General features: G+C 43.7%; 1 protein-coding gene across 6 annotated transcripts in view; it reads right to left on the reverse strand.

The window, feature by feature from the left end:
• The window catches only part of DOCK11 (dedicator of cytokinesis 11), a 185,620-nt gene that overhangs the window by 83,547 nt on the left and 84,160 nt on the right, over window positions 1–17,913 (reverse strand). For all 6 annotated transcript variants that reach the window (XM_078064090.1, XM_078064087.1, XM_078064089.1 and 3 more), the window contains exons 15-23: window positions 15,618–15,740; window positions 15,366–15,442; window positions 12,466–12,650; window positions 12,308–12,373; window positions 10,234–10,326; window positions 8,126–8,249; window positions 4,391–4,512; window positions 3,664–3,750; window positions 1,772–1,861 (exon numbers count right to left, since the gene is read on the reverse strand). In XM_078064090.1, the coding sequence (XP_077920216.1) occupies window positions 1,772–1,861; window positions 3,664–3,750; window positions 4,391–4,512; window positions 8,126–8,249; window positions 10,234–10,326; window positions 12,308–12,373; window positions 12,466–12,650; window positions 15,366–15,442; window positions 15,618–15,740 (967 nt within the window). The remainder of the gene's footprint in view (window positions 1–1,771; window positions 1,862–3,663; window positions 3,751–4,390; window positions 4,513–8,125; window positions 8,250–10,233; window positions 10,327–12,307; window positions 12,374–12,465; window positions 12,651–15,365; window positions 15,443–15,617; window positions 15,741–17,913) is intronic.

Consider the following 17,913-nt stretch of genomic DNA (forward strand, 5'->3'; position numbering starts at 1 on the left):
CCTCATCATGGCGTATGAGGCCTTCCCCAACTAGCTCCTCGGGGTCTTTGCACCTGCTGCTCCCAGCTCGCTCAGAAGTCCACCTAGCTGGCGCCCTCATTTCCCTTAGGTCTCTGGCAAGTGTCACTTTACCAGAGATCTTCTCTGACACTTCATCTAGAAGAGGGACCCCTTAGAATCTTTATTCCTCTTCGATATGTTAGGGGTTCCTTTGTGGCACTTATCACCACCTGAATGAATATATATATTCATTTCTTTGTTTATTGTTCATCTGCCTCCACAAGAAAGTAAGCCCCTCGACAATGGGGATGTTGTCTGTTTTCTTCATTTATATTCCAAACACTTAGAATGATGCCTGGCCCATAGAAAGCCTCAAGAATTCAGTGTAGACTCAAGGATTACTATACTCTATAGTAGATGCCCTGTCTCACTTAAGCTTCAAAACCACCCTAACAAGGTGGCGTTGCTGGTTATCCCTATGTGACAGATGAAGAAACAAAGGCTTGGGGTAGTTCAGGAACTTGGCCAAGGTCAATCCCAGGGCTAATAAGGGACAGGTCTGGGACACACACTGGGTGAATGATTCCAGAACCCATCCGTATTATCTCATCTCCTACTACCTCTCTGAAAGAAATGCACGTTTTTATTTCCTGAGAATGGCATTAAGTAGTAACATGTGTCCAAAGGGAAATCCTGTAGAGATTTCACTTAAAATAAAAATTCCTGGGGCGCCTGGGTGGCTCAGTCATTAAGCGTCTGCTTTCGGCTCAGGTCATGGTCCCAGGGTCCTGGGATCAAGCCCTGCCCTGCATTGGGTTCCCTGCTCAGTGGGGAGTCTGCTTCTCCTTCTCCCACTCCCCCTGCTTGTGTTCCCTCTCTCGCTGTGTCTTTCTCTGTCAAATAAATAAATGAAATCTTTAAAATAAAATAAAATAAAATAAAATAATTCCTGGGACGCCTGGGTGGCTCAGTCGGTGAAGCGTCTGCCTTCGGCTCAGGTTGTGATCTCAGGGTCCTGGGATCGAGCCCCGCATCGGGCTCCCTGCTCAGCAGTGAGTCTGCTTCTCCCTCTGTCTACCACTCCCCCTGCTTCTGCTCTGTATCTCTCTCTCTGACAAATAAATAAAATCTTTAAAAGAGTCTCATAAAAAATAAATAAAATAAAAATTCTTCAGGCTTGCCATGGCTGACCTACCGAAGGAGCAACCAAAAGGAGAGTTGCTGTCAGCTAGGTCCCGTGATGTGCAATTCGGTCCTACCATGTTAGGCAATAAATGGGAGTCTTGGGTTCTCAATACATTGGACAAAATGTGGTGTTTCTTAAGACTCTTCCATGCAACATGCAGAAACGAGGTTTTCTGTCTTTAGTTGACCCCTTTGATAATCTTTCACCCATAGACCCAGGAATCGTCATTTTATTCCAAGCAAAAGGGACTCCATTTCTCCTGACTCTTTTCCCCCCAGCACCTTTCCTGGGCAGTAAGCAGGAAGAGAAAAGACCTGAAAAAGTCAATTTATGGAACTGAAATAAACATTTTCAGAAATATGTCGACAGATTCTAGCTACAACATTTTCTTCCTAATGTAGCAACTCTGCGGTCTGCTCCTAAATAGGCACTTGACAGAAAAGCACATAAAAGAAAATATTCTCTTGAGGGTACACAGCCCAAAGTATTTTAAGGGGTTAGTTTGATCCCCGCCCCCAATCAAAAGGTGGCAACAAGAAAGACACTAAAACCAACCCTTTTTGCAGAAAGCTGCTGTTCATTTACCTTTAAATATTTAATGAGCTCCCCCGGAACCTCTTTCGAGCCTGACTGAATCAGCTGGCAATGATGGAAGAATTTGTGCACATGGAGATCCTGAAAAACAGATGGACACGGCCATATGAAATGTGATTCCTCACCCTCAGACGCAGGCTCTCTAGCGCTCCCTCTGCCCACATCTTGCAAACCTACCCACCAGGGTCTCCAAGCGCCCAGACCCGGCTGCTGCGGCTACCAACATCTGTGTCCGCGTCCCTTAGTCCCCTGGACCATCACACAAAGCAGCAAAACCAGGCAAAGTGAGCATGTGCCTAAGCGTACTGGGCAAGCCACAGTTTTTGCGTGACTAGTCAAACCTTTGTTTAATTCCTTTTTTGACGGGTGTAGCCTCTGAAGTTGGGCTGCTTCTATATTTTTAATGAAATGAGTAGGAATAGAGGTCTGGACTGACAGACGAAGGAAAGGGAGCAGCAGGGAGCTACCAGACAAGTCTCAGGCATTCAATGTTCAACTTACCATGGCACTTGGCTGGCGAGTGTCCAGCTGGCCTATATGGAATCTATATATTATATGCAGGCTCTGTGGACAGTGCGTACCGTATCGGGAACTGGGATAATAAGATTTGGATTTTGACCTGCTTCTTCTAATTAGTATCTGTGTGACCTTGGGTCAGTCATCTAACCCGACCGAGTTTCGGTTTCTCCATCCATGGAACGGTGAAGTGGGCAGGGGGGGCCACACCAAGGAACGTGGACTGCCTCTTGTCCATCGGTGATTTTTTGAATGGTCGCTTGAGCCTTCCAACAGACATCTGACTCTAACTGCATGGCTGATAAGGCTAAGAGTAAACTGTACTAGTACTAGTCATCCATGATCCACTGACTTCAAATTTCTGGGTTCGACTCCGGTCTAACGGTGAGAAAAACATCAGACAAATTCCAACAGAAGGGCAGCCTACCCAATATCACTACTCATGAAGATGGACAAGGTCATCAAAAACAATGAATGTCTGAGAACTTGTCACAGCCAAGAGGAGCCTAAGAAGATGGAACAACTACATGTAATATGCTATCCTGGATAGAATCATGGAACAGAAAAAGGTCATTAATAGGTAAAAACTAAGGAAATCTGAGTAAATACAAACCTTAGTCATTGATTATGTATCACTACTGGTTCATTAATTATAACAAACGTGTCATACTAATGAATGTAAGAGGTTAATAACAGGGAAACTAGGTGGGGTGCCTCAGTGGATCAGTTCGTTGAGCGTCTGCCTTTGGCTCAGGTCACGATCTCAGGGTCCTGGGATCGAGCCCGGGGTCGGGCTCCCCGCTCAGTGGGGAGCCTGCTTCTCCCTCTGCCCTCTGTCCCTCCCCCGGCTTGTGCTCTCTCTCTCTCAAATAAATAAATAAAATCTTTTTTAAAAATAACAGGGAAACAAGGTACAGGGTATATGGGAATTCTCTGTATTGTCCTATTTTTCTGTAAATCCCAAACTGTTCCAAAAACTAAAATTTATTTTTTTAAAGAGGTGATAAAGGGCCTCCACAATCCTTTCAGACTTTTGCGAGGCTTGAATCCATTAATGGGAACAAAGGGATTCGGGGATTTGAAAGGGATTATAAAATCTGAGTTATTACTATTAAGAATGATGTTATTACTAATGAGAAAGCCTTTGAGGCCACAATCTCTCTAAGGCCGCAGGAATCAAATATAGTCTATTCTAAACAAGAAATAGAATCGGGGGCGCCCGGCTGGCGCAGTTGGAAGAGCATGCGACGCTTGACCTCGGGGTCGTGAGTTCAAGCCCCATGCTGGGTGTAGAGATTACTCAAAAATAAACAAACTTAAAAAGATTCAAATATCAAAATTGACAAAATTCACATGATGCAACTTACTTGAGTATAAATCGTAGACTCTAAGTGGCTTTTAATCTTCAACAAAGGCTTTGCACCGTCTACCCACTTAATATCCACATTAGATTGCTGTGGACGGAAAATAGATAGGAGTTTCTATAACATACCTATGAATAGATGAGTGACACATGACACCTTTACACATTTCAACTTTTTCCCTTTTTTTTTTTTTTAACCCCAGAAACATATGTGTTTGTCTCACACATAGGGAACTATTGGAGACAATAACCTGCCTTGAGAATAAACGGCTCCTAGATCATTTTCAATTTCCAGTGCTTTGCCGGCTGAACTTTCATAAAGTACAATAAAAATGAATTACTAAATAAATGCATTTTTAACAACGATGCACAAAATCCAAGCCTCAGCTCGTAAAACTGTTATTAGAATAACAGACACGAGGGGTGCCTGGCTGGCTCAGTCAGAAGAGCATGCGGACTCTTGGTCTCAGGGTCGTGATTTTGAGCCCCGCGTTGGGTGGAGGGATTACTTAAAAATAAAATCTTTAAAAAAAAAAAAAAAAAGAATCAACAGACATGAGGTAACTTGGTCAAACTGCTCTCAAAAGCTTTCCAGCGCTCACTTTCCATACTTAGCTTTCTTGTGGACCGGTCCTCAGACCGGACTTTGTGAAGCTATCCACTAGAAGAGCGAATTCTACTTTTTAAATGTTTCATCGTGATCCCTTCAACAAACGCAGTGATTTTCCTACCCTTCTTGATTCTGCATCATTCAGATTCAAGTAGCCCGGAGGAAGATTGGCGGAAACTGGCAGCTGCTGCTCAAATGTAATGATTCTACCATCCTTCAGCAAAGGTACCCAGGCAAAGCCAACTGCCAAGACAATAATCAACCGTGAGAGATGAAACTGCAAATGCAATTAGCTACACAGATCTCTGAATGCTGGGGAACAGGGCGGGGTGGCGATGTTTCCAGGGGTCTGTATGGGGGAGTCCACGCGGTGGGCATCTGAATCCTGGGGAAGGAACAATGCATTTGGATGGCTTCCTAATCACAGCCTGGCCACTAATGAGTTCTCTACTCAACTTCCTGGACTATAAATTGGGAACGACACATAGTCTTTCCACCTACTAGTTAACTGAGAGACCAAAGAGAGAGAATACAGGAGAATACTTTAAAAAATTTTAAAGTGCATCAGTACCATTATCTTTACCCTTTGGGGGATGAATTGTGGTAGACTTATTTTTTAAAAGAGTCAGAGCTCCCTCATCCATCCCTAGTGAGAGCACAGAGTCTCGGGTCTGGGACAATCTCAGCCAGCAATCAGCATGTTGCAGATTTTCTTTCAGCAACCCGACGGTGAGGGACTATGGAAAATTAAGGTCACAAGTCAAGGTCACAGCCCATATTCATACAAAGCAGTGTTCAGCTGGGCAGGTTTTCCTGATTACAGAAGGACGAGGAGTAGTAGCAGAATGCAGACGGGCCATAGTGTTTACGACTCGAATCCACTGAGAGATTTCCCCCCGTCTCTGTATTTCCTAAAAGTTCTGCTCAAAAGAGCCTCTTGGATTTCTATTAGAAAACTCATCATGTTCCAGCTAAAAAAGCCTGAGCCATCTGTATTCCTCAGGTTGAGTAGTGTCATTATTTCCATTATAGAGCTTACTCTGGGCTTCAAGTGTTTATATCTCAGCTGTAAAAAAAGCTTGCTCGGGACCAAGGTTTGGCACATGAGCGAGGATGTTGGCTGGAGAGCCCTTTCTGAAAGCCACTGCCTTCTGATTCTTTAAAATTCTTCGCGTGAGTGTGTATGTTTATACTGCGAACACAGAAGTCAACACAAATCTGGTTAGAATGTTTTCATTCACGTGTTTAATTTGGCAAATGCTTTAATTCTTCAAAGAAGACAAATATGTTGCTTTCTCTAAGGAGACTAAATGGCTTTCTCAGACTCCGAAACACGTCTGAAGGGCATCTTTACTAGCACAACTTCAGAAATGGTTTACCCAGAGCTCTTCTCTTATAAAGAGCAGAGGAAAGTAACGTGAGCACGGGAACCATTTGAAAGGACTCTGTCAGAGTAGTTAACTGAAAAAGCAGACACATGACCAAAGGTTTCCAGTCCAGAAAAATAGGAAAATCTATTTCTTGTTCTTGGTTGAAATTTTTCCCCACAGACATTTTTATTGAGATAGAATTCAGATACCATACAGTTCGTCTATTTAAAAGTGCACCCTTCAACAGTTTTTAGCATATTCACAAAGCTGGGCATCCACTGCTACGATCTAATTCCAGAACTCTTCCATCACGCCACAAAAGAACCTCCACACCCCTTAGAAGTCACTCCCTATTTCTCCTTTCCCCCAGTCCCTGGCAACTGCTAGTCCACTTTCTGTCTCTATGGAATTGCTTAGGCAACATTTTTGCACTATGAATTAATCAGAGCGTGGCCAAGGGTGTCTCTCAGTCAAAACTCATACAGAGCACTTGGAAGCTGGGAACGTACAGTGTCGAGCACATGCCATCTGGCTCAGGGACGTGAAGCCACTTAAGGATGGACAGTTCAAAGTGATGAGTGGCCCACGGAATAACCATCTTGTGCTCCACCGAGCCCTTTGCCCACTTCAGTCTAGGATTTAAATAAGGAAAGAGTAATGTGTCCTTTAGGACGTGCACGGTCTTGAGTTCCTATTGTTCTGCCAGATTTCTTCTCAACCCTCGCGGTCCCTTGCCCTGAACAAACTGCAATTCCTGTGGAGACAGAGAACAGGACCACACGATCCATAAGGGCAACTTTCTACTACTTCAGTCTGGCTGCCTGGCGGGCTTCACTCAGATGTCTCACCGGCACCTCAAACTCAACATCAGTCCAAAACCTATGATTCCCCACCACCCCGTGATTTTGCTACTTGCAAGTTCCTTCTTTCCAGTGTTGAAGCTTCACTGCTAACTCTGAATTCTCTCTCTAGTTGTGAACCATTTGTCAGACCCGGTATATTCTTCTTCTGCAGTCCCTTTCTCTCCATCCCCCGGCTACTGCGGTAGGGTGGCCCCCTTTCCCCCTGGACCTCTGAAGTAACCCCTAACTGGCGTTTCTTCCTTCTTTCTCACTCCAACACCCTCCGCCATCACATTGCTGCCTGCGGAAGAGCTCTTACCAGTGTTTACAGCCCTTCGATAGTTCCATGCTGGTGACAGAATATAGTCAAATCCACAGCCTGGCATTCAAGGCTTTCCATGATCTGGTGCCTCCTTTTCAACCTGACGTCCTGTTGATTCCCCTCCCAACACCTGGTGCTCTGGTCCTACTGAACTTACACGTGGTTCCCTGTCCATATCCCTCAACACTCGGCCTCTGGACAAGCTCTTCCGTTATCCTGGAATCTACCTTCCTGCCATCACTGCATTGTCAAACTCTACTTTGCCCGTTTAAGGCCTCACCCCAAACCCCATCTCCTCCTGGAAGCCTTCCCAGATTCCCAGCCACTTGTCCCTCCAACCAGTCGAAGTAATAACTCACTCTTCCCAGAGATTACACAGCACCGCTTTCTCGGTAGCTACTACTTTCTATCTTGTCTGATGGTTGTCTTATAGATCTCATTTCCCCTGCTAGACCATAGGCTCACTGAAGATGAGATCTGTGTTTGAGTCTCCACTGTATTCTCCTTAGTACTTATCATAATGTCTCGCACATAATAAATATGCAGACCTATTTGGTGAAGGAATGAATGAATGCAGGAATGAATGTATGAATGAATGAATTTCAGACTGATCCAGGCTAGCTTGGTTCTGAATCCCAGGGCCTCCTGACATTTATCTAGTGGCGGTGACACACACAATGTTTATAGGGCCTCTGTGTTCTCCTAAAGGATGCTTCCCACTGGTTTATCTAAGGCTTTGCTGGATGGGACCAGGACTGGCCCTTCACTACTAGCGTTTATTCAGATTCATTAAATCTGTTCTATTCTCACTAGAACCAGGTGGGTCCCCAATCTCCCTCAGGCTCAAATATACCCCTGGGCTCTGGGCTTACTTCCTACTTCCTTAGCGAGACAGACTGGAAAGTTCTGGTTGCTGGGCCATTCTACTTAAAAGAAATCATGGTCGGGGCGCCTGGGTGGCTCAGTCATTAAGAGTCTGCCTTCGGCTCAGGTCTTGATCCCAGGGTCCTGGGATCGGGCCCCACATCAGGCTCCCTGCTCAGCAGGAAGCCTGCTTCTCCCTCTCCCACTCCCCCTGCTTGTGTTCCCTCTCTCACTGTCTCTCTCTCTGTCAAATAAAGAAATAAAATCTTTAAAAAAAAAAAAAAGAAATGATGGTCAAATGAACCTATAATTCATCTTTCACCAATGAACTTTTTAACTCGGAAATGTACATTTTGGTGAGGGGAAGAAGTGGTTTGCCGCTTGAGGAAAAGAGGTTACATTCTAGACAATTCCATCTCAAATAGCTGTAGAAAGAGACTTTGAAAGAGTACACGTACCTGGAGTTTCAACTGTGTCTTGCTTTTTGGTTGTTCCCTTTGTATTAATTTCACAACTCACATGATAAAAAGTAAAAAGCAAATGATGTTTTTGATGCAGGTGAATGGGAAGCTCGATTTTAATCTGAAATGACAGCAAAATCACACATCGCATTTTGTTTTGTTTTCATTGTCAAGCTGGACAGTCAGACCTTTAGTTCAATTTCATCATACTTTTCCAATGACATATTTTTTCTCAACTGACAAGCCAAGTCCTCAAGTAATAGGTATCATTTAAATGTACTCTAAAGGCTTTTCCAGTCAGTTTCAATTTGACAACAATGGTCTCCTGGGTAGTGAGGGCTGATTTATGACTTGTGCTGGAGAGTCCAGTGGATTCTCCTGGATGCAACTTTGCAGCAGGATTTTCTAACACACTGGATCAAAACCACAGCCTCACAGCCCAGAGATACTATGTAACTCAATCTGAGTCAGTGAATGCAATCGATCTAAAATGTGTACTGAATTTGAAAGGCTTCTTTTTTCTAAACTGTTGCCTTCCTTTGCATGGAAAAAAAAAATTAAGCTTTGCAAATAAATGTGCAAAAAGTCACTATGGTATTATGGTATCCACCAATTACAGTTCATATAAATATCTTTTGAAGGAAAACACAAGATTACTCTTGAATAAAGAAATAAAAATCGTCACCCTTGGCACATGAATTTAATCCTAGAAATTAACACTTCAATACAAGCATCTCAAGTGATTTTCCAATTGGGACCCAACCAAATGTCTTTACTGCCTCCTGGAAGTACATGAGAGACACATCACAGATTTAATTGATTTGACGCGTGTGCATACACCTGCACAAAAACACATGCAATCTCTCTCAATCTCTCACTGTCTTGGTCAATAGAGACTGAAATGACTGAAAAGCCTGTTTCTTTCGGGCGCCCTAAAAATAATGCGGATTACTTGCTAAACGATCGAGTTTTCTGGAGTGACTGGTGTCGATGAGAGAGGGGGACATATTAAAACAGCTTGGTGCTGGACATCTGGCCTCATCATCATTCACGCAAGGCAGGGTTTTGGTGTTAGAACTAATTTCTGTCGTAGGTATATTTCACCACAGAACACGCCTATTCATAGCAGCCAGACCATCTGGGTATCTAATGCTCTGCTGCACATAAATATGGGCACACTCTCTCTCTGGGGGGCAAAACCGCAAGGCACCGCTATGCTCCTCCCCATCCCCCACACCACCAAGAGCATTGGATGGAGAAAGGGAGGAGGCCTAAAGCTGGGGTGCAAAGCCTCCTGACGACAGCAGGTGGACCTCGTGACAGCAGGGGGGATGGTGATAGACAAAGAGCCCTGAGAAGCAGAAAGAGCAAAGCTTGCGGCGTGGGATGCATATCCACGTTCCTGGAGACGCTGAGGAATCAAAAGCAGTCTGCAGATTTGGCTAAGCCAGGGACACACCAACTGGAGGAGGCTGGGACAGAGACACTAAGAGAGACACTGGCAAGTACAGAGAGACGCAGAGAAGGAGAAGGAAAGAGAGGCAGAGGCAGGGCCCGAGAGGTAGACTGGGGTGGAGGGGAGCATGGAGCTTGAGAGACACTCCCCTTCGTCTACGCTGCACTGACGCATTAGAGCACCCAGTGGGGTTCTGGCGGCCCCCACGTGCTGCTGCGTCTCTCAAAGCATTTCACTTACAGAGCGGCTGCGCCCCCAGCCCCATGCAAAACCGCAGGAAGAAAGATCTAGAAGGGCCTTCAGAACATCTCTTCTGAATTTCTTCTTTGAAGTCTGAGGAAATGGGAGACTCGGGAAAGGGGAAGTGGCTTGCTCAAGATCACGGAGCCAGTTGTCAAGGCGAGGCTAGAATCCTGGCTCTCGTCTCATGTTTGTTCCCTACGTGGTTACCTCTCACCGGAGCCCCTTCCCTTTGTGGGCACATTCCACCGTCATCAAAGGGCATCGAGCCCTTCGCCTTGGTGTGACGTTTTCTATTTTCACGGGACAAAATGTTCAGGGATTGCAAGGGCAGAGAAAATGATGGAGATGAAGAGAAAAAGAAGAGCCACCGCCATGTTTTACGAACATCGGAAAAATGCGTTCTCACCTCATCATAGAACTCTGGATTTTGGTTGTGATGCGAGACAACAGCATAAGCATTTGTGGTAAAAACAGACCCAGCGGGTTTTCCATAAATACACTGCAAAAGAAGGAAACGGAGTCACCCATCTCGGTGAAGGCCTTTAAATATAACGCAATGGAACCACACACGGTTGGAGGCATCTGTGAGCCCAAGGCCATGGCCAAGCCCACCAGGCTCTCACCGTGAGCTTGTGAATTCTGAATCATTTACAGTCACTCCAGCTACCACCCCAGACATTGCGGAACTTGGCTGCATGGATGCTTCTGAATTTCTGGTCATCAAAAAAAAAAAAAAAAAAAAAAAGCACTCCCCAATTAGTTGACAGCAAGAAGTCAAACATGGCTAATCATTTGGAAAGGGAACATTCTGAAACCAGATTTGGAAAGCTTACTTCTCTCGTGCTATTTGCCTTTCTTGAGAAGCTCCCCGCCAGGCAGTTAGCAACATTTGCTGGATGCTCCTTGGGCGGTGGGCAAGGTGAGGAGCTCAAACTCGCGCACACCAGCAGACACATTCCCAGCCTAAAGGGATTAAAAACTGAACGTCCACTAAGCTACAGACAAGCTTACTGTTCGCTCACTTTATGAGCCCTGTTTTAAAATTCACTGGCTTTCTGTGAGACCCATAAAATAAATGCGAGGCTTTCTATGGTTCCATGAAAAGATCCGATTGCATTTCTGGTGTGAGTTTTGCACTTCCACAGGCCCAATAAGCTCAAGGATAAATACGGAGTCAGCATGCCAAGGTACTAATTGCCTCACCCTGTTACTTCAGAGCCAGCCTCTAGGCCAGCTAAGAAATGAAATTCAGAACTCCATGGGAATGCATCGCCAATTCTCCTTAAATATGGTTCTGGAGGCAATTTGCAGGAACTGGAAAGGGATAACCTAAGAATCTTTAAGGGTACAAAAGGACATTGCATGGGGGAAAAGGAAGAGTCATTCTCATCTCCAGTGAGGGGGGAATCAGAGAAAATACACCTAATTTGAGCCAGCTAATTCTTAGGTTTCTCGGGTGGTGGGGGGGGGAGAACACCAAAAACCCAAAAACAACGAAACACCTCTTTTCAGAGGTAGGGGTTATTAAACATTCAACGACTTAGTCAGGGGCTTCCAGGCTTTTTCCCCAGGAGGTCTGAATGGAGGACTGGCTGTCCATCTGTCTGATTTAGGCTCAAGCTAGAGAAGTAGGGGGCCAGATAAACAAATTGTGACGGCTAGCTGCTCTCGGAACTTCTCTTTCAGGCCTCTGTTTAATGCGCTCAAGAGTGAAAAGATAAAGGCGCTGTGACGTGAGAGGTATTTAAGGATTGCTCTATCGGAGAATACTGAGATTCTGCTTTGCCTCCACCATGGATCCAAGTCTGGAGGCACCATTTGGCCACTGCCAGGGGAGAAGTCCTATCTCAGATCAAAGCAGTCATGCTGTGCTTCTGTTAGCTCAAAGCCTGTTCAGGTTTCAAGGAGAAAGGAGTTTATGGTCCCCTGATGATACCATTAGAAACTATCAGGTCATAGGAGAAAATGACCTTGTGATGGCACATCAGAGCAATTGAAAATCAAAGAGGAGCAAAAGCAAAACGCTGGTATATGAAGCTGACCCATTTTTAAAGCTACACACCCTCCTACCTCATTTGGTTATTTTTTAAATATTTAATCCTCACAGTTAACGTGTAAGAGTAGAAAAGGCAGTATTACCTTCATCACTCGAGTACATTTTCTTTGTGGAGCTTAGAGAAATTAAACTTAGCCTATGAAACTACCAAGTACCAAAATCTTTATCTTTTTCTTTTTAAGATTTTATTTATTTATTTATTTGAGAGAGAGAGAGCACGCGCACACAATCAGGGGGAGGGGCAGAGGGAGAGGGAGAAGCAGGCTCCTCGCTGAGCAGGGAGCCCGATGTGGGGCTCCATCCCAGGACCCTGGGATCATGACCTGAGCCGAAGGCAGACACCCAACCCACTGAGCCACCCAGGCGCCCCCAAAATATTTATCTTTACATTAAAAGTGTATGCTCATCAAGATCATAAACAAACCTTTAGAGCGCTAGCGTCGCTTTCATCTGAATCCCGGAATTCCACACAGACCGCAATGTTCCTTGCCTAAAAATGATTAATCACTCAAAATGAGTCCTAAAACCAGAAAATTATAAATAGCATTTTATACCCCAAAATGCATAGTTTACACTGCTTACCTTGGCAAATGTTTTCTGGCTATCGTATTTTAATTGCAAGGGATATACATACAGATGGTTTTTGTAAATAGTAAATGGATAACAGTATTTTGTCATTTCTGGAACAAACTCTTCGACCTCCACAGTAATATTTTGACAATTCTTTTCGAAAGGCTTCAGGGGCACATATGATGAAGTAATACAATCTATACCAGAGGAAAAAAAAAAACAGGCAAAGATAATACAATCTAGCAATCACGAACACATTCCTGCCTTTATAAAAATATACGTGGACCGCGTTCTCAAAGAGTGATTTAACAAACAGAATTCTTATTGATTGACAAAAAAGTCATACAACCATTTTAAGCACCCAGAAGGACAAAATGGCGTAGCTTGGTACTGATTTTAGTAGAACCATCCAAACCAGACATGATTGCTAGTTCGTTCTCAATGTAGAGTGATTTGCCAAATATAACACATCATAATTTTGACAAATTTAAACTCTGCAAAGAAATCCATTACATTTTTCCTCCTGTGGCTGCAATTTAGCTTTCACTGCAAATTTTTATTGGTATCGGGGAACTAACAGTAAATGTATGCCTCCAATTAGCTCGTGGATAGTCACTCTGAGAAAAGTTAACTTGGTGCAGGTGCAATTTTCACCTAAGAAATACGGGAGGCCTTTGGAAATGACAGATCTTAGGATGTGTTACAAATAATAAATTCGTTACTCCTGAAGGTGAAAAACACAAAGGTTCGGAGAAGTGTGGTGGCCAGGGTTACTGAAGTAGCCATGGGAGTAGAGGTGATTCATATACCAAAGGAGCTCTAACATTGCTTGTCCTTGCTGCCCTGTGGTTTTGATGGAGCGGGAAGACCCAGGAAGAGTTACACCCGAGCACACAGTGTTTTCTGTTGGGTTCGGTTTTCTCCAATTATTTTTTTTTAAGATTTTATTTATTTATTTGACAGAGAGAGACACAGCGAGAGAGGGAACACAAGCAGGGGGAGTGGGAGAGGGAGAAGCAGGCTTTCCTGCTGAGCAGGGAGCCCGATGCGGGGCTCGATCCCAGGACCCTGGGATCATGACCTGAGCCGAAGGCAGACGCTTAACGACTGAGCCATCCAGGTGCCCCGGTTTTCTCCAATTATAGTGATACTTACAATAGAATATCTGGAGATAGAGAGTAAAGGCACACAGAAACAAGTGATCGCTCCACTATCCAGAGATAACTACTGTTAGTATTTTGGCATATTTTCTTCTTATCTCCTTTCGATGCCTGTTTTATATAATAATACTCAAATCCTACTGTATATATATAGAACTTGATCCTGGGTTGGGTTTTTTTTTTTTTTTTTGGCATTTGATCTAATGTTTTATTCTGTGAACTCTTTATAAACATCATTTTTCACGGCTGCATAAAGTTTCCTGTTGTACCGTCATGCCTTAACCACACAAATGGTGTTAGATTCTTAGGTTGTTTCCAATCTCCCTCCAAAATAAACAACACAGAAAAGAGCACCTTTATGCATAAACTCCTGTTTACATTCCAAATTCTTTCTTTAGGAAAAAATAATCCATTCTACTCTTAGGTGTTTTGGAGTTTAAGTTGGATGCCACTCCCCTGCTTATGATCCTTTAGTGACCTCTTATTGCACATGGAATAAAATCCAACCCTTTAAAGAGTTACCATGGTCTATACAATTTCCTGCAGACCCTCTCCTGCTTCATTCCCATCTTCATTATTCCCATCACACACCACACTGGCTTCCTTTCTGCTCCTATGAACCAAGCTTGCTCCTGCCTCACGGTCATTCAGTATGCACCACCCTCAGTCTGGAATGTACCGTCTCCAACCACCATGTGCTGGGTCCTTCTCGCTCTTCAGTTCCTGAGCTGGAGGAAGGCCTCCCTTGGCCACCCTTTTTAAAGCAGCCCACCCCAATCACCAACTCGAATCGCTCATTTGTCTTCTTATTTACTGTCTGTCACTCCTTCTAGACTTTAATCTCCATAATTGCAAAGTTTATTCAGTGAATGAACGGATAGAGAGAAGCTCAGAATCAAAATGCCTTAGTTATGAACATCTATGAACATCAATTACCACATCGTGTTCCTACTCCTAGCCAGCAGTAGATGGTTTCACTTTAAACATGTTTGTAAATGCGACAGAGAAGCAAAAGCATCTTGCTACTTTAATTTCCATTAGTGGCATTATTATGAAGATTTGAACATTTTTCAAGTTTTTATTAGCCACTCCATTTTATTTCCTGCAAAGTGTCTTTTCTGTCTTCTGTCCATTCTTCTGAGATTTTAGATTCTTGTCTTTAGAGAGGAAAAGAAACTCTCCTTTTTGGATCCCTTGATGGGATTTATCCAAGGCAAAAAGCAGCAGAAACTGACTAGGGAACACTCACAACAGGATATTATATATGAAACAGCATCTGATAAAATCAACTTAATACCCTTCCTAATTTGTAACTATTCACCATGTGTACTGGATTGAATAGTGTCCCCCCAAAATTCACAGCCACCAGAACCTCAGAATTGACTATATTTGGAAATAGGGTCTTTGCAGGGGCACCTGGCTGGCTCAGTTGGAAACAGCGTCTTTGCAGATGTAAATGGTTAAGATGAGGTCATACTGGTTTAGGGTGGGCCCTAAATCCAATGACTGGTGAGTCTTCCTTAGAGCACTGAAAGGGAACACAGCCCTGCTGATACCTTGATCTTGACTTCTAGCTTCCAGAACCGAGAGAGAATGAATCTGTCATCCTAAGCCACCCAGTTTGTAGGAATTTCTTACACAGCCCTAGGAACTTTATACACCATGTAAACCTCAAGAAATGTATTAAAAAGATGAAAATTTGAGATTCAAACATAGCCCCTTAAGGTTTATTTGTAACACGTGAATTCTTACTTGATAAATCCACAGGAACACATTCTACTGTGATGTTGAGCTGCCCAGGAATAATCTGCAATTTGGTCTTCTCTGGCCTAGGTGTAAAATAAGAAATATTTTATACTTAAAATTTATGATTACTGAATGCACTGGCTTCCAAATCCAAAAATGCTCCAAAGCATTCAGTTTCTCCCATGTATGACTCACATTCATCATTTCAAGAAATTATAATTCATCTATTTTACTGATTTACTACAGTAACACACTTACTTCTTGTATTCTGAGAGCAACTTGAGAATGTCTTCATTTGAAAGCTTGCTACTGTCTTGTTTATACAAAGGAGAAAATCTCCCATCCAGATCCAGAGAACCTTGAGTATCTTTGAAAATGGGTCTAAAACGGCAATAGAATTTTTTTTTTTTAATTCTGAAGTATTGACAAATTATGACAAACTTAGTGCTGGTGTGTGTATAATGTGGTACAACCAGTTTGGAAAACTTATTTGGTAATTTCTCATGAAATTCAGCACACACTCACCCTCTGATCCTACAAGTCCACTCCTAGGCATATTTCCACATGGCACTAAATGTTCATAGCTGACTTATTTGTTATATCCCCAAAAGGAAACAGCCCGGATACTCATCAACAAGTGAATGGATACACAGTCGTGTATTCATACAATGGAATACTACTCAGAGTGAAGGGCTGATACATACAGCAATATGGATGAATCTCAAAACCAGACTGAGCACAAGAAACCAAATGCAAGGGTACATACTGCACGATTCCATTTGTATGAAGGTCTAGAATAGAAAAAAGTCATCTGTAGTGATAACCATCAGATTGGTGGCTGACTGATGGGAGTGGGATGGCTGACTGGACAGGGGCATGAGGAAACTTTCGGAAGTGATAGAAACGGTCCAGATCTTGGTTGGCGTGGTAGTCACATGACTGGAAACATTTGTGAAAATTCACCAAGCCAGATATATAAAACACACGCATTTGAATCAAAGGTAAAGCTTTATCTCAAAGTTGATGACCATTAAGTTAGATCTTTAGGGTCGATTTATACGAAATTTACAAGAGATATGTAGAGTTTCCAAATACGAATGTGGATGATTCCCTACCTCCCCCCTTTCCCCTTCTTCCATTTTTAAGCAGCTACTTACTGCTAAAATGGGAAGTAATGTCCAAGCTCCCAACACACTGGAAGCAGCTCTAGCCAAAAACATAATTCCCCCCTGGCAGAGCCTCTGAAGATGTGGTTCTAGGCATGAACCACTGTTCCTACTTCTAAGCATACCTCCTTTATTTTCAGTAAACAGGGGTTTAGCGTACATCTTTAAAATATCCCAGGCAAGCCTTTAGAGTGAGTTCTTGCTGTTTCTGACAGCCAAAACAATGCAGGAAGGAAAAAGGAGCCCAATTCCTCATCAGCACGGGGGATCGGAGCTTCCACCTTTGAAGGTTTTTAAGTTAATTTTTCTGCTGACCAAACAGCATCGAACAGCTCTTCCGACAGCCTGGGCAGTGGGCCGCGTGCTGCAGTGGTCTAGTGGGGGTGGAGGTCACGTGCTATGGGTTCGGATCCCCGCTCCGCCATATGCTACGTGAAGTGGGCAAGGACTTTTTTTTTTTTAATTTTATTTATTTGACAGAGAGAGAGCACAAGCAGGCGGAGCAGCAGGCAGAGGGAGATGGAGAAGCAGGCTCCCCACTGAGCAAGGAGCCCGATGCGGGGCTCAATCCCAGGACCCCAGGATCATGACCTGAGCCGAAGGCAGACGCTTAACAACTGAGCCACCCAGGTGCCCCAAGGAGTTTTTTTTTTTTTTTTTTTTACTAGTTCCATGCCTGAATTTCCTCATCTCCAAGGTAGGAATAACAGTACTCACCTCTCAAGAAGGTACACATTAAAGCACTTAGACCACTGCCTTGTGGGTTAGCAGATAACTCTAAATGATCCCAACAGCAGCAACTGACTGAGCCCTCAGGCCGGAGCACCACTAAGGATGTGTCTATTCACAAGCCATACTTCCCCTCCTCTAATGCCTAAATAGACAAACCTCGCGACTCTCTGCCATTCACCTGACCCTGGCTTTTTTTTTTTTTTTTTTTTTTAACCAGCCCGCAAAACAAGGCCAAGTGTGCCTTTTCATCTACCAACACACAATACATTTTGAAAGCTTCCCCAAATGAAATGATTATAAATAGTGACAGAAGAGTTAATTGACTTAGAACCTCCTATCCTTATGCTACTCGCCAATACCCACTGAACATAACTGAATTATTCAGAACGTGCTGTCCTCTCCCGAGGAGTTCCGACGAGCTGCACACGCTGTACCACAAACAAGCCAGTGAACCTGGACTTCAAAGGCGGGGGATGAGCAAGAAGGACAGTTTAAGTCATCACTGTATGTAGACATGCGAGAATTGGAAAAAAAAAAAAAAAAAAAGAAAAGAATGTAACCTACCCTAAGAGACGAGCTAGAGATAACACCCTGCCATATACACTACCCGTGACCGGTTTCCTGCATTTGTCATCAGAAAGCAAGTCTATTAATTA

Source organism: Halichoerus grypus, chromosome X (genome assembly GCF_964656455.1).
Source record: "Halichoerus grypus chromosome X, mHalGry1.hap1.1, whole genome shotgun sequence".
In the NCBI taxonomy this organism is placed as follows: domain Eukaryota; kingdom Metazoa; phylum Chordata; class Mammalia; order Carnivora; family Phocidae; genus Halichoerus; species Halichoerus grypus.